At 46.3% G+C, this 16,278-nt stretch overlaps 1 protein-coding gene across 1 annotated transcript; it reads right to left on the bottom strand.

Annotated features, from left to right (window-relative positions):
* Positions 1–6,528: 6,528 nt before the first annotated feature.
* On the bottom strand, positions 6,529–11,034 carry LOC117585112. Its single transcript, XM_034274393.1, has one exon. It carries the CDS (start codon positions 10,403–10,405, stop codon positions 7,895–7,897), a length of 2,511 nt encoding a protein of 836 aa, XP_034130284.1. The 5' UTR covers positions 10,406–11,034; the 3' UTR covers positions 6,529–7,894.
* Between the last annotated feature and the right edge of the window lie 5,244 nt (positions 11,035–16,278).

The following is a 16,278-nucleotide window of genomic DNA, read 5'->3' as shown; positions in this document are numbered from 1 at the left end:
CCTGACTGTGTCCTGGTTGGCACTCTGCAGCAAAGGAGCGGAGCTAGCTCTCGCTTTGTTGCATAATCGTTGTCGGTTTTCATTTCCGCACGCCATCGCTCTTGGTACCCACACGTGTGCCAGCGGGCTGTGGCCATTCTAGAACTAAAGCCAACACTTTGAAGCTCTCCACTCGAATCGATTGTGGGCAGAGTGGTTGCTGCATTTTTTGGACATTTTATGGCACTTCCATTTGGCGTTTCTTTCTGTTTTGTAGCCTCTCCAGGGACTTGGGTTTATATTACAATTTAATAAAGTTTGAGCAGCATTCACACTGCCTGTGCTGTGAACAACTCTTCAACTAATCACAGTGAAGCAGCGTAGTTTAGTCACTCCTTGTGCTTGGCCCACTTTCGGAACGGATGGCAGGAACCGACGATGCTGACGATGCCTGGCAGGCAGGCAGGCAGGCAGGCAGGCAGGCAGGCAGAACGGGCAGCATGGCAGGCAAAAATGCTATCAAGCATAAAGTAAAGGCAAAGAACATTCTGCGAGAGTGGTTTCAGGGCACAGGATGTGGGATGTGGGTTGTGGAATGGAGCGCCGGAGTGGTAGAGTGGATGGCCATGGTGGCTCTGCGGCTGGCGGTTAACCCTAAGTGTTGTCGTGCAACAGCCAACCCCACACTCTGGCACTCCTGCATTCCTCCACTCTGGCCGCCACACTTGCCCCACTTCACTGGCACTTTTGCTCGGCTGTTGGCGTGAACTGCAGCAAAACTCGGAAATTTTCAATAGCAAGTGACGGGCCGAGAGGGAGTAGAGGCGTCATCTGTCCTGCTGATAGTGTGTCCTGCAACGGCAGGGCCTCTCGGCTTGTGCAACTTTAATAAACAATTCAACCCGTTGCCTGGCCCCAATGGACCTGGCTGCAGTCGCATGCAAATGCAAGTTTATCTGGCGCCGTTCCATTGTTTCCATTTCACTCTTCGCTCGCTGCTCTTTCCCTCTCGGTTGACATCGAACGGCTTTGGGGAATGAAGTCAGCACACAACAAACATGCACCACATGCCTTGCCACATGCCACATGGCAGGCAGGGCCCAACCACACGAAGAAGGCGAACCAAAACTGAATTACGAGAATGAGAATGAGCAAAATGTCAGTCAATATTTTAGCTGGTGGAGGCTGCAGTCTCACTGCATGTCTATTGATCCATTTTTTCTTTCCAAGAGCCAAGTTCATTTGTTGTTAGGTAAAACTCCAAGCGGCACAGGAATCACGGCTAAAAATCTGCTCAACAAATATCACGCATACGCCGCATGAGCTGCTGTCACGTATTCTGAATGTTTTTCCATTTATTTGAAATCAGTTTGCCACAAACATAGCAGGCCAGCAGGCCGGCAGGCCACTTCTTGAATGAAACTTTTGCTGCTACTCCCCAGGCGCTCCTTCCCTGCTGCCTCGCCCTTTGTGCTCTCTCACCCTGCCTTGGCTTGTGCTGCTGCCGCCGCTGTGGCGCCTCCAAAACGTAGCTGAGAAAACAAAGTTTCTTGTACAAATATTTTTTTTCTTGCCGTACCTACCACTGATAATACGTTCTTTATGGCCACGGATGCTGGAAGTTCGCTGTCTGGTAGCTGAAGCTGTTTTGAGTCGATCTGCGCTGAGCTGAGCTGTGACAATATTTGCTTAGCTGTGTTCAAGTTTTGGCCACAGCTACAGCTACAGCTAACCCTCCCCACCTCTGGCTGTTATGCAAACATTCAAATCAAACAGCAGTTTGAGAGTCACTGAGAGTACTAGTGCTCCGTGGGGCAGGGCAGGTGCTGCTGCAAAGTTGTTCCCTTTTCTCCAGCTTGGCCCGCAGCCAAAAGGAGCCGGACAAGTGCAGCCAACTGTTGGCAATAAGCGGAGCATGTCGTACCCGGGGGGGGGTGGGGGCTGCCACAAATCCAATATGAAAAAGGAAATCCCCATTGCCAGCTGTTTGTTTGAGCAAAAAACCTTTTTAATAAATATTCAAATTCTTATGGCTACAAGTTAGCGTTTGGCTAAGTTTATGAACAAGCGGAAATGAATTTATTTTACTTTATTTGTGCCACTGCAAAGGAAATTCTTTGGTCTGTTGGCTTAGTCATAGACAATTGTTGGTATTTTGGCAGATGTAATAACAACGAAGACAAAATGTCAGCACAAAAAGGTTGACAATACAGAGAGAGAGGGAGAGAGTATTGTACAGAAATGCAATAAAAATACACAGAGAGAGATAGAGTGGAAAGGCTTCAGCGCAGCTCATCAATCATATAAATTTCAAATTAATTTCGCTTCCACGTTTCAGGATAAATCCAATATTTAGTTGATGCCTGGCTGGCTGGCTGGCTGGCTCCTGCTTGAACACGATTCCCCACTCGACAAATTTCTCTGTTGGGGTAAATGCAATAAAATATATTTCTGTTTTCCGCACGCTGACTAATAAATTCATTTTTGTCAGCAACAGAAGTGCACTGCAGCCGGCTGCTTGTCTGCTGCCTTTCCTGCTTTTCTTTTCTTTTCTTTTCTTTTCTGATATTTTTCCTTTGCACACACTTAACAGCACTTGACTGCACGAGCCGAAAAACAGAACTAAAAATAAATTGTATGCAGAAATTACAAGTGGCATGTGGCAGAAGGAGGAGGAGGAGGAGGAGGAGAGTGCCTTTGGCTGTGCCAAATTATTGGGAAAGTGTCAAAATTAATTTAAATTTATTTCTTCAAGAGATCCCATCCACCTATCTATCTCTTGCCTCGGGTGGTCTTTTATCTATGAGCTGAACGATAAGCGGCACAGGATGGCAGACTGGTGAGAAACTTACAAACAAACTAAGGAGATGGATAGAATGGGAGGCCCACTCCCAGCTGCAAGACTCTTTTCTGCTTGCTCTGCGACAATATTTGAAACGTGTCATGGAATATTCCGTGAATTCCAGTTGAGAACACAACTTGACGGCGGGGCTCACAATAACAAACCCGCGACACATCCCTTGGCCTCAGCTCTGTGCAAGTTCAAATATTGTCAGGCAGAAAAGTCGCGCAACTTCGGGGAGTGCGAAGAGTGCCAGTGGATTGCGGCATATTGGATGCTTCTACATGTATATTCTTGTGTGTTTCCTATTACAGCTGTGACGTCATGCAGCCAAACATCATGCAGACTCATGGAAACGTGAATCGTGCCGTAGCTGGTTATATGTCAGCGATAAGTCGCAAGGCAGCCAGCCAGCCCCGAACTGCCGCGAGACAACACAGGAGACAGTCAGCCCAGCGACGGCATATTTATGAGCACATTTCCACAACAAAATCCCTACCAAAAAATAAACAGATAAAACACTGTAAGCTGCGTGAGAATGGCACAGTTTTTGGTATGCAAAATTCAAGACGAAGAAAGGTTTCTGCATTTATATAACAATAACTCGTATTCTTAGCGAATAAATTCTGGAAAAACAGAGCACAAAAGTCGCCTTGTTTATGTGCAAATACATTAAATCACTTTGATTATGCTGTTAGATGTTCTACATCAGTGATAAAGCGCGGCGGCGGCAGGGCGCTGATAAGGCCCTGTCATATATTTACATATTATATTGTGGACGCGACTCCTGTCCGCACGCTGCTTTGCCTCCATTTTGTTTTAGTTTTGGTCGAAAAACAAACCACTTAACATTATGTTTGGAGTGGCTGAACTGCAGCTGTCGTAAATATCTCGCTACCACCGGGAAAAACTGAACATAATTCCGTGTACCCATATCAGGCAGAGACATGGAATCTGCTCTGCTCAAGGGTGTGCAGCCATGCGGTGTCATTGCACTCCGCCACTCATTCAAGTTCACATGCAAATCGCTTAAATCCGAAATCGTTTAGATTTATGATACAAAACAGGCCGATTGATTGATATTTCATTCTATGCGCAACACCTCTGACACAGCCAAGTTCCGCGCGGTTCATTGACACCAGACACGAGGAGTTTGAGTTTGAGATTATCAACGGATCAGTCGTTAGTTTTTCCATCATCTGGCATCGACTCACAGGCACTGACGTGTCATGTCGCAAGAGAAGAAAAGACAAGCAATTTATTTCCTCTTGCCTAATCGACAAATTTGCTTAAGATGACAGCAGCTTGTCCACCCACACACACCCGCACACGGCAGCTTTCCTTCCCTCTTCTCCCTCACTCACCTGAGTCTCGAATGTTTTTAGCATTTAAATTCAATTTATTTGTTGGCACCAAGCAAAACCAAATCTGTGCCTCTGTGCCAACAACCAAATTTTGTTCTAATGACATTTGGCAGTGTTTGCTCTTTTTTGCATTTATTTTTCCCTCTCTCTCTCTCTGTGTTGTGTGAGTCAAAATTGTTTTTTAATATTATTTAATTTGTATTTAATTATGCAGCCATTCGAATTTGCTTCGAAATTTATTCGTTTTTATGGCTTCACACCACGGAAGCAAGTTGACATTTTGGGTAATGTTTGCTGGGCCAAAAAGGAGTGACATTAGCGGTTTTTCTGAACGGGTTTTTGTTTAGGAAAATTATAAAATAATATTTCTAATTTATGGTAATTTTGTACAAACATGATTTGCCTTTCATTTCAATTGGTTTGCCGTGGTGTTGGCGTAGGTACTTCGATGGTTTTTTATGGGTTTTTTCAAGTACATTCTTTGGCATTTAATTTATATTTTTTCCTTCATTGAATTATATTTTTTAAATAAATTCTTTCCTTTTAGTTCGGTTCTAATCCATTTGCATCTCCAAAAGGTTTTATCTTTCAGCTTCTCACTTGAATGCAAATTAATTCCCCAGCTACTCTTTCGAGTATACTTTTTCACACCGCTCTCTTTGATGAATATAAAACTAGAAATTCTATTTTCAGTCGCACAACTGGCATAGAACAGAAGTTATTGTATGAGGCTCCACCCTGCTCACTGCTCCCTCTCTGTGCGCTGCTGATTTCAGTGGGGCTGCACTGGGGAGCAAGCCTCGTAAGTGAATCATAAAATAAATAAATAAGTGCGCGGACTTTGCTGAGGGACAGCCCTGAGGCTACGCATCCGCTAGATATTCGCTGTGCACACATGCCTTGGGTTCGTTTTCAGTTTCGGTTTCGGTTCGGCTTCGGTTTTTGATTTTGTTTATGCCAGTGCCGCATTTTTTCTGGGGAAAGACCAAACAGACGCTTCTTTGTCAGCCGCATTGCTGCAAAAATGACACAAATTAGCATCCAGCAAGCTTATGTTTATGTGGAATATCATACACAGGCGGAGACTTATCACTCAGCAAAAGCCAATGTGTCTCCAATGGCTGTGGCTGTCCGGTATGGACTGGTCGGGACTGGTATGTGAGTCAGTGTGTAAGCCATGACTTCTTTGATATTAAAACTGGTGCCAGGTGCCAAGCGATTAGTCACGCCTTCCTCCCATTTTGCCGGCAACAAAAAAAAAACAAACTGCAATCAGAGTTGTCAACGCCCATGCGAGCGGCCAGCCACTTGGCTCTGTCTCTCCCTTCCACTCTTGGATGCTAAATGTTCGGGTGGTGCTCGAGTTTTTGTTTGAGTAGCAAAACCCGTTGATGCCAATCACCGACTGCCATATAGAGCAGACAGATAGCTTGCCTCGCCAACATATGGATTATACAATTGATTTTTGAATTTTGTGAATTCTGAAACGAAACACGCGCTCCGCTCCGTTCGCCTCAATCAGACCGAATCAAATTTGTACAAAAAAAAGTATTGTCGGTTTTATGAATCAATTAATACGCTTATGGGTAGCATGAAATGCTGAATGAAATATTGAACCCTCTCCGCTTAAGTGTTTGTTCGTGTTCTAGAGCGCAATTTGGGGCAGAGAAGAGTTTTGGGATGGATTGCTCTGGCATCCAATATGTGCTGAAAACTTTCCGTTGTTCAAATTAATTGATTGTGGAAAAGTGTTTCAGCTGCCGGCAAACAAGTTTCCAGCTTCCAATTGCAGGTCGTCCCAAGTAAAAAGTCAGCAGAATTAATTCTTTTAAGACACATAATCTTTTATTTGAATAGAGTTTTAGTTGGTTTTTGCTTTGTGTGTGTTGGTTTTTTGGTTGTGGTTTCTTTCGTTTTTCGATTATTAATTACATTTTGCAGTTATAATTTGTTTCCTTTCTTTTTTTCTGCATTTTATGTTACTTTTTTCAGATTAAAAGCTAATTTGTCACATTGAATTTTTTCTTTTTACAATTAATCGTAATGCTTTAGCGAATGACAGTTGAATAAAATTTGAAAAAATATCACTATATATATTAATGTATACATATATGCGCTTTGTGTGTGTGTGTGTGTGTTGTATATAAACTATTAATACATGTTTCCACTTATTTCTCAATGCATTCTTCTTACATTTTTGCTCTCCGCTTCGCATCACAATAATTGGTTTTGAAATACATTTTCTTTGTCCGACAACTCACACACAGAGACATGCATAAATATTTATAGACACACACGCTACTACATGTATAAAATATAAACTTTTAGAAATATAAATTCGAGGTTGGTTTTTTGTGTGTGTCAGTTGTGCAGCGGAAAATCAAAGCCAGTCTAAACGCGAACTTAGGATATAAAGCTTTCTGGCCTGGAGCAGCGACCCAGAGCGAGAGAGAGAGAGAGAGAGTAATGCCAGGGCCATTAGTGGAGAGAGTGAGAGGGACTGGCACTGCAGACCCAAGTATGTTAAATACATGAGCCGAGACTCAATCCACACACGCTGATGGCTCTGACTTCTGACCTACTCGTTAAAGCCGCGCGTCCATCTCTCATCTTGAAATTAAAACTAATGAGGTATTTAGCTGCACGCAATGCCATGAATTCTACACAAAGAAAATTGACTTTAATGGACCCAGCTCTAAAATAAAGTTACTGACTGACTGACTGGCAGACTGACGGTCTCTTTGCCTAGTTTATGTATCTGTGACTGTTGCCGGAGGCGCGACCGTTGACCATTGACTGACGCGCTTTCAATATGAAAACTGCGGCCATGCCAGGGTCGCGCCACAGGACGACAGTTGGAAAAGCACTGCTCGGCACTAGGTGCTCGGTTGTAAGAACTACTCTACACTTATGGCTCGTATGGCTCTAGAATACACATACATACATATGCTTTGCACATTGACTTAATTAACTTATAATTGAATGTTTTAGCGTTTCTCGTTTCGCGTCTCTCTTAGCCAGAATGTTTTGGAGTTAAAGCTTTTCGTGTTCGGTTTTTTGTTTGTTGTTGTCTAATAAATATTTACACAGATCGATCTCTCTACTACTACTACTAATAATAACAATAATAATAATAGTGGTAACAGTACTATAGAGTTAATAAATAATAAATTAGCTGTGGGCATGCTGACTCTGGTTATAATTCTGTGCTGTCTTTGTGGTTTTTTGTGTGTTTGTTTTTCTGTTTTTTGCTCGATTGTTTTCTCGATTTGTGGCTTTTGTTTGAGTAAAAACATTAAATGTTCATATGCTTTGTTGCTTAGGTACATCGATTCCTATACGATCCACGGCGGATCCATCCCCGACTTGGCTTGGTTCCAGTTTACAGTTTGATATTTCTTAGACGAATAATTTGTTTGCCTTTTTTGTTTTCAATTATAATTTGACTTGTACACAGATGTTGCTATTTGTTTTGTTTGTTCAACTTTTTTTAAAAAAAGGTACTTTTGTGTGCACTTCAAACTGTTTAAACAGTTTGACAAGCACTCGTATATATATCATATTTTTTTGGCATGAGAAGCTTCTAGGGACAGCATTTTTTCGGCTTAAAAATTCAAAGTCAAAATTCACGTTTGTCTTTGCTATTTGGTAACTTACAAATTACGAATACTGTTTTAGAATTCTTCAGCAAAAGCGAGTCTGCGACCTCCTAGACCTCTGTGGGTATGCCGCAGTTGGACTGCAGCTTCCTGGAGCCGCGAAAGAACATCTCGAAGAGGCGGCCACGTCGCGCCTGGTACTTGCGCGGCGTCGGCGGACTGAGCGAAATGTGCTCCACAATGGTGATGCCGCGCTGCAGCTTGGGCCGCATGTGCCGCGTCTGCGATGGAGGTGGTGGGGGTGGGACTGCTGCTGCTGCTGCTGCTGCTGGTGGCGATGGCAGATCCTCAGACTCTGCCGATCCCCTGGTGGTGGCCCCAAAGTTGATGATGGTGCTGCAGCTGCTGTTGGGTCGCAGCGTCAGCGTTGTGTGCACTGCCGCGGGCTGGCACTGACTCACCAGCGAGCTCTGTGGCGTCAGGTAGCGACAGCTGTTGCTGCTGTACTGCGACAGTTTGCTGCTGTTGCGCTGCAACTGTGCTGCATTGGGTCCGGCCACGATGCCGCCACCGCCACCGCCACCGCCAGTGCCGTTCGTCTTGATGCTGCTGCTGCAGTGGCGCTGCAGCGAGCTCGAGGACTCCAGGCCGAACAGCCGCTTGACGCCACGACGCACCCGCTTGTTGCGGTAGGCAAAGATGAAGGGGGAGCTGAGATTGGCCAGCAGTATCATGAAGATGCACAGCTGCGAGGAGCCGCCAAAGTTGGCAGCCGAGAGGCGAGCCTGCAGCAGCACCAGGAGCCCGAAGGGCAGATAGGAGACGACGAACATGATGACCACCAGGATGCTGATGCGTGCGGCACGCGACTCCTCGCGGTACTTGAACAGCGAGCTGGCGTTGCTCAGGCGATGGCGCAGCGAGCTCATGTAGCTGAGGGCCTTGGGGGAGGCGTGGATGGCGGGTATCTGCAGGGCATGGCCCGAGGGTCCGCCCAGGCTGCCGTGCAGCTGGTGCTGATGCTGCAGCTGCTGGTGGCGCGGCGAACTAAAGTGCGGATGGTGATGCTGCTGCTGCTGGAGGTTCTGCTGCTGCTGCTGCTGATGGTGCTGCTGGATGGACTGCTGCTGCTGCAGCTGTGCATGGCCCAGCAGATGCGGCGAGCCGCACTCATCGCTCAGCGAGTCCTGCCGCAGCTCCGTGTACTTGTGCAGATTCGGGGAGCTGTGCACCTGGCGAATGCCTTGCAGCCGGTTCGTCTCGCGCAGATCCTGCGACGAGGTGCCCAGCAGCGGCAGCTGCCTGGCCGAATAGTTGCGCTTGATCTCACCGCTGGCTGTTTGCAGGGTCAGCAGAATGTTCTGGTTACGATCCGCCAGCGTCTGCTCCGGCACGGGCATCAGCTGGATGCCAACGTTGCTGTCCGCATCCGCGTCTGAGCCGCCGTCATCGGAGATGGTGGGCAGTAGCACCTTGGCCGCGGAGTCGCGACGCAGGCAGCTGGGCGAGCTGCGCTGCTGGCGCTGATCGATTTGCATCTGCAGACCACCGCCCAAGCTGGAGCTGCCGCCGCCATGGGAGCTGGCCGAGGAGATGGAATGCCGATGAACGCACAGGCTGTTGGCATACTGGCTGGCCTGGGCCGCCTGGTGGGCACCCGTGAGGTTGAGGGCGCTCTGCAGCAGCGGCGAGGATCCGTTCTGCCGCATGCGCAGTCCGTTGCCCCGTGCCTCGCTGAAGATGCGCCAGTACATGCCGCACACGAAGCCAAAGGGCAGCAGAATGATCACGATGAAGTACACGCAGGCGTAGACCACAGCGAAGATGCTGTTCGTGCTGCTGATATTGAAGAAGGTGGCCGCCAGACGCCGCTGCCTGCTCAGCAGTGTGTCCGCCTCAAAGTCGAGCACACGGAAGGCTGAGAGGGCGCCAAAGAGGATGCCCACGAGCCAGGTGAGGGCGATAAACACCCACGTCTTGACGGCCGAAATGCGGCTGTGGTAGCGCAGGGGGTCGGTGACGGCGCACCAGGTGTCCCCGACCACGAGGAGCACAGCGAGGGCGCCCAAGGCTGCCGTCATGTCTATCGACCAGCAGCGCATCTCCACAGGTGGCAGAGCAAACGTGGGGCTGGGCGCCGGACTGGGGGTGCTGGCAAAGGCGCTGAGATTATCCTCGTGGGTCTCCGTCTCCGTGATGACGATGCCGCCATCTCCGCGCTCGTCGATGGTCAGCTCGCGGCAGTAGGTGGCGTTGCACTTGAAGATGGTCTCGATGGTGTCGCCGTCGCTGATGTTGCGCCGCACCACAATGCCGTCCTGCTCGACCACCTGGCCATGGCGTCGAATGGTCACCTGATGGTTGCCCGGCTTAGAGTAGAACTCAATGCTCTCTGCCGCCGCCGACGCACCCGACTGACTCTCGTTGAGGCTCCGAACGCCGCCCAGGAACAGGGTGGGTGCCAGTATGCAGCAGCCGATCAGATTGATGGCCAGCAGGTTGATGGTGAAGCGATTGGCCGTGGTGCGGAGTCCGGGCGTGATCCAGAACGCGCACAGCGCCAGCAGGTTGATGAGGAACGAGACGAGCAGCAGGGCCAAAATGAGGAAATCTATGGCCATTCTTCAGGCTATTTCTATGTTGGATTTCCCCTAACTGTTGCTTCCACGCACATCACTTTACAGTTCGACAGTCACTCTGTCTCTCTGTCTGATTTCGAATTTAACTTTTTTCGATCTTTATATTTTTGTTTGCTGTTTTCTGTTTCTGTTTCTGTTTTGGTTTCGGGCTTTGCGCTTTTTTGTGTGTGTTTGGCTTTGCTTATGACACAAATTTCACTCGCTTTTAACGTTTTCTGGTTAACTCTTTTTTTATTCACAAATTATTTTGCAGCCAATTTCTGTTGTATTTATTTCCCCGACAAAAAACCGTTTCTGTTTGGTGCGTGTTTTTTGGTTGAAAATTGTTTCTTGTTTCTTGCGAACGCTTGCTAATTTACACGCGAAGTTTGTCGTCTCGTCAAAATAGTAATAATAAGAGAGGTTTCCTTTCCCTCTGCCAATATATGTGTGTTTTGGGTGTTTTCCAAGTGGTTTATTTCTCGCGGTGTAGGGCGCGCACCGATCGAGCACGATCTTCACTACGAAGCGTTCGAAGCACAACTGTCGTGTGGGGCTGCCGAAGCGCACCCAAATATACGCGAGACGCGAGACAGGCAGACTGTGAGAGCGGGAGAGCGCGCGGCGGCCCCCCCCCCCACACCAAGGTATATGTAGCGGCAGGTACGGGCGAGCGCTGCGAGAGCGCAGAGCGTTGTGAGTGCAAGTGAGAGCGTGTTGTGGTGTCTGGCCTGCTGCTAACTGTGATTTGCAATTCCCACGCTCCGACTTTGAATGTTGTTGCTTGGCTGCAAGTTCCTTTGCCTTTGCCTGTTGCCAGCCGGTCTTTATCACAGCGATGCTGCCTCCGTTTTAGCAGCGTTTTTGCTGCCGCTGCCTCCGTTTTTGTGGCGCTTTCTGTCCTAGTTAACGGTTCCCCTGCCAGCCAGCAGCAATAATACAAGTTGTATAATCTCTTTTCCTTTGTTGCAATGGCCAATTGCCGCTTCACTTTTGCTCTGTATTACATCAGAGCACGATGATGCCACTGGAGCGGTAGTGGGTGCTGGTTCGTTCTCTCTGCAACGTGCAGTACAGTGCTGCTGCAGTGGCCACGCTCTATTTTGCTAACCATAAAAATTGCATTTTTATTGGGGCGACCGCTGTGCAAATAAACAACAACAAGACGGCAGGCACTTATTGTTTCGCTTTTGCTGCGCCGCTCCTTCTGCCAGCTGATGAAATTCTCACTGCAAGACCTAGAGAGAGAGATAGAGAGAGAAAAGGAGAGTGTGAGTGAGAGATATACACAAAGAGAGCGAGAGAGAGAGTGGCGTGAGAGAGATAAGGCTGTGATTGTGGGGTGGGGACTATGTTATTATTATTTCTGTTTTGATTGTGAAATTAAAAGCAAATACAAACTGGACCAACATGAGACAGCAGATATTCGCATGGAGCAAAGTGGAAAGAGAGAGAGAGAGAGGGAGAGGCGGCTGGCTGCTGCCCAAAACCGCTTTTACGACTGATACCCTGTAGTCGTAGAGCAGAAGAGTATTATGGGTACTCATAGAGATTGATTAAATTATTAAACAATAATAATAACTACCAGATATGGCAGCCAGAATGAATACTGAATGAATACTAATGGGTATCTTCTAGTCTCTAGTTTGTCCTCCCTGTTTTTTCCATTGACTCCGAAGTCGCAGTAACTTGGTTTATATTTAAATATGGCACGCGTCTGCTATGACTACATTTCTTATCGACTGCATGATAAGGAAGAAATATTTCACAAGGGCGCACGGAAGTAACCAGAAGAAGCCCTCAAGAGCTGGACTTACCCTCTTTCCACGCGGCACGCTCAGCTCACATGGCAGCAAGAAAAACCCGAACCTTATGCCTAACTAGTTGTTTACCAACTACGCATTATCCCCCCACCGATCAGCCGATCAGCCGCTTACAACACGACTCCAGTGAGCTCATCGTCATAAAGTATCTGACGCACTAGCAGAGATACAAATACTCAAAACCAATTGTCTCCATGAGTTCAACCATGGCACACACGAGCCCGACCCATCTCCAGGCTGCCGATCAGCGTCAGAATAAAGCACCACCACATTATGGAACACGCGACCAACGACTGTGAAAAATCAACAGAAAATCATTTTCATCTCAGTCGTTTTTCTTTCCTTTTTGGTGTCAGGCCTGAGCGGCATTTGCATGCCCTACTTACACTAGTAGGAGATTCCTACATACATATATTTATTTATAAATAGCTGGCGTGTCCACAAATGAGTCGTGAAAATGCCAGAAGATGCCAATGAAGGATGGCCAATAAAGCTGGCGCAATTAATTGCTGATTTTAGTCAGAATCAGAGTCAGGGCTGCAATATTACGATTATTGTTTGGTGATTTACAAATCATATTTTTTGTTGATTAATAGAGCAGCATCAGGGCTGAATGTTGGATACCATTCCCCAGTTCTTTCCTGAACAAGTTCTAAGTGAAACCTCCGCCCACAAATTAGCGTGTTATCGGTCAAACTTGGAGCTCGATCAGTGTCCGTCAGTCCATCCATCAAACAAATGTAGAAACCGACACCCCCGAAAACCCAGCAACCAACCATCCAACCAACCATCTATCTATCTATCTGTCTGTCTGCCCTTCCATTCGTGAATCCATCCATCTATCGCGTGTGATGTTGTGTCAATAAGCTGACTGCCTGGCTAACTAATTCATATTTGCTTTGGGTTCAGTGAAAGATCTCTCCGTATCCATTATCTACGGCACTTTAAAGTGTGAGAGCGATCTTTTAGCGGCATTTAAGGGGTGTGAATCTCACACTCGTTTCAACGCCTCGTCATCCAGGCAGAGAAAAATGGGGAAATCGCGGTGATACACTCGCACTCTTATCAGTAGTAAGTTTGAAGGCAGTGCATTGAAATATTTCAATTATTTATTGATAGTTGAACACAAAAGGCAATTTGCACTTGATTAAATATGAGTGCAGGCTTTGATAATACAAAATAAACACCGATTGTAGAGGCATACACTCAAACAAAGAGAAAAACGCAGTTTGCATTTACTTTGTTCTCAAATTAGAGCTTCCGCTCGCGTGCAGAATCTCAAATTCTTAGAATTTCATTTGCCTAAAGCAACATATGTATATATATTTTTTTTCTTTCAGAGAGTGTAAAGATCAAAGCCGATTGCCGCACCGAAACGTGTGATTACTTATATACACTTGCTGCTGGATTATAATTGGATAAAAGAATTTCAAAATATAAATATAAAGCAGCAGCGACAGTGGGGGATCATTGGGGGATCATGGGTTCTGAAATGTCTGCAAATATTATTGTTTAGTAGCTAAATTCCCAGTGTTATTAGCTGCCGAATCTATGCACATTTTTGTGCAAGTTTACAGAAAAAGAATTCTCCATTCTGGGACAAATTCCTTTGGTATCTCCATAGTCAAACCTTCCCAGACTATCCCAGAGTATCGTTAGCTTAGTTCTGTCTAAGCCACTCGCCCTTTGTTGTACAATATAAATATTCCTTTCTTTTATTAGTTGCGACAATTGCATCGAGAGATTTGCCGGAACAAGTGTTTGCGGCACCGTCTGTAGGTTGCTTGGGTTCTATCTATTTGTTAGGGCGTAGTCTCGGTAGCTGTGTGGCCCGGACCCCTGTTGGACTGTTGGCACTGTGTCTGGCGAGTGGCTGGCGGGTGCAAATAATTTGCTCATTTGCATGACTTGGCATGAAACAGTCACACCAATCGCCGGGCATAAATAAGATACAACACATTCTGCAGCATGAGTAAACGTTAGAGAACTTCTTGCCCCAGGCCACACCCAGGGTGAAGCGCAAAAAATAACCCCCGAACAAAGTGGCAACAACAAAATTATTATGTTTATGTCAGGCTGAAAGTTGCGCTAAAGCGGCTGGTCCACGGTCCAAAACGAGGGGGACTCACCCCAGGCACGTGATCTGGACTGATCACTCGATCAAAGTGAATAACAGCAGCAACAGAAGCAACAACGGAGATACACAATAATAAAATAAAAATCTATATCAGCGTCGTGATTCCCTCGGACTTGGACAAAGAAGTTGTGAGGCAGCTCTACGACGAGTCAGAGCCAGCCCGAAGCCGGTTTTAGCTGCACTGTTGTCAGTGTTCGTTCTTTCTCACTCTCTCTGTCTCTTGTATTGCGACTTGTGACGTCACTTTTGACGTTCGTTTTTGTATGCATTTCGCGCTCGATTCGGAAAATATTTAAATAAAGTTTTTTCACTCACTTTTGGACTGCACCTCCAGGGTGCACCTCTCCTGACTCAACGCACCCCCCCGCCCTACGACCAATCCATGCACATCAGTTTATCAGCAAAAATTAAAGCACTTAAGACCCATAAGAGCCATAAATAAAATTCATATAAATGATATTTAGCCCATATTTGTTGCTGTGCCGATAATTTGTTACACCCACTCCGAAAATGGGTGTGAATTTCTTTTTGTGTGCACTTGTCCACACATGTTGTATGTGTATGTATTTGTGTGTGCATATGGTTATGGCGTGTGCATTCCCTCACCACACAAGTCCAAAACTGGGCAGACAGGCCCTGACTGCAGAAAGAGTCATTAATTTACAACGCCATGCAGTCCAGTTCAGTCCAGGGACTTGTACTTTGGTCATCATGATGTCACATGTCCTTGGGCTGGTTAAATGCTCATCAATCCGATGGCAATAATGAGGGGCGGCCTCATCGAGTCAGTTGATTGCATTGCTCGACCGATTGGGCGAAAGCTTTTGGGCGGGGATTTAAGACCGTGTCGAAGAACTGATAACGGCTGGACAGCGGTATGGTAATGCAGGAACATTATCTACACATTTGCGTGTTGAAATGATTGCCTTTAAGTGGCCACAACTAAGCCTAAAGTCAGCACTTTGGTTGTATAACTAAATGCTCCTTAGCGGCTGGCCACTTCCGTTCTCTCGAACTTACACAACACGCTCAAAGATCAACAGAGATCAATAGCGTTTCCATTAGCTCTATTTTTACACCTCTATACATATTTTGGACTTGAGTGATTTCCTTCACATTAGGGCCAAGTCGAAGGCGCTAATTGGTTTGGCACTCGGTCAGAGTCATCTCGGTTCTACAACTCAAATAATTAGACACTTTTATAGGTATTTTCTGTTAATTGACAGCCCTGCCCAGTCACACCCCAATCCGGGGGGAGGGATGACTCGCACTGACAGGTTGGACAAATGTGTGTGTCATTTTCCCTAATGCCCATATTTATTGAATAATAATAATGGAATATTGACAGTTTCCGTTACATGATAAGATTACAGTTTCCTTCGCCACTACTCGCAGGCGTCTTGAAGAGACAATCAGAGAGTAAGCCCAGCCGAAATCCCATTCAATTAGCCGCTGACCCTTGGGCTTAGGCTTTCTATGCGTTTTCTTTTTATGTATGCGGAATAAGTATGTATAAATAAACATTATTATTCTTTTATCCGCTTATAATTGAATCAAACGCAAAGCCAGAGGAAAACCCAAAGGCAAAGGCAAACCAAAGCGGCAAGGCAAATATTGGCACAACTTTTTATCTGTGGGGGACGTAACTTTGTTGTCAGCTCCAGATGGCAGCCCCCCACTTGGCCTGACATGGGGTTACTTTACTCCACTGCTATCAATATCTGTGTATCCATAAGTGTGATAAACTTTCTGCCACAGATTTATGAACATTCCATGGCAAAAACACACAAAAAAAGCGAATTGCATTTGCGGCGAAACTTTTCCTAGACAACATTTATGCCGCTCATGAACATGTATTGTTATTGTGGTTCGGGTTCGGCTTTTTGCGGTTAACGGAATGCAAATGAACGAAGAAT

Source organism: Drosophila guanche, unplaced genomic scaffold, assembly GCF_900245975.1.
Source record: "Drosophila guanche unplaced genomic scaffold, DGUA_6, whole genome shotgun sequence".
In the NCBI taxonomy this organism is placed as follows: Eukaryota; Metazoa; Arthropoda; class Insecta; order Diptera; family Drosophilidae; genus Drosophila; species Drosophila guanche.
Note: the sequence above shows the minus strand (reverse complement) of the source record. Positions and strands in the feature narration are given on the sequence as shown.

Excerpts from the sequence above, each read along its gene's own strand:
- LOC117585112 (XM_034274393.1), bottom strand. The coding sequence starts at position 10,405 with ATGGCCATAGATTTCCTCATTTTGGCCCTGCTGCTCGTCTCGTTCCTC.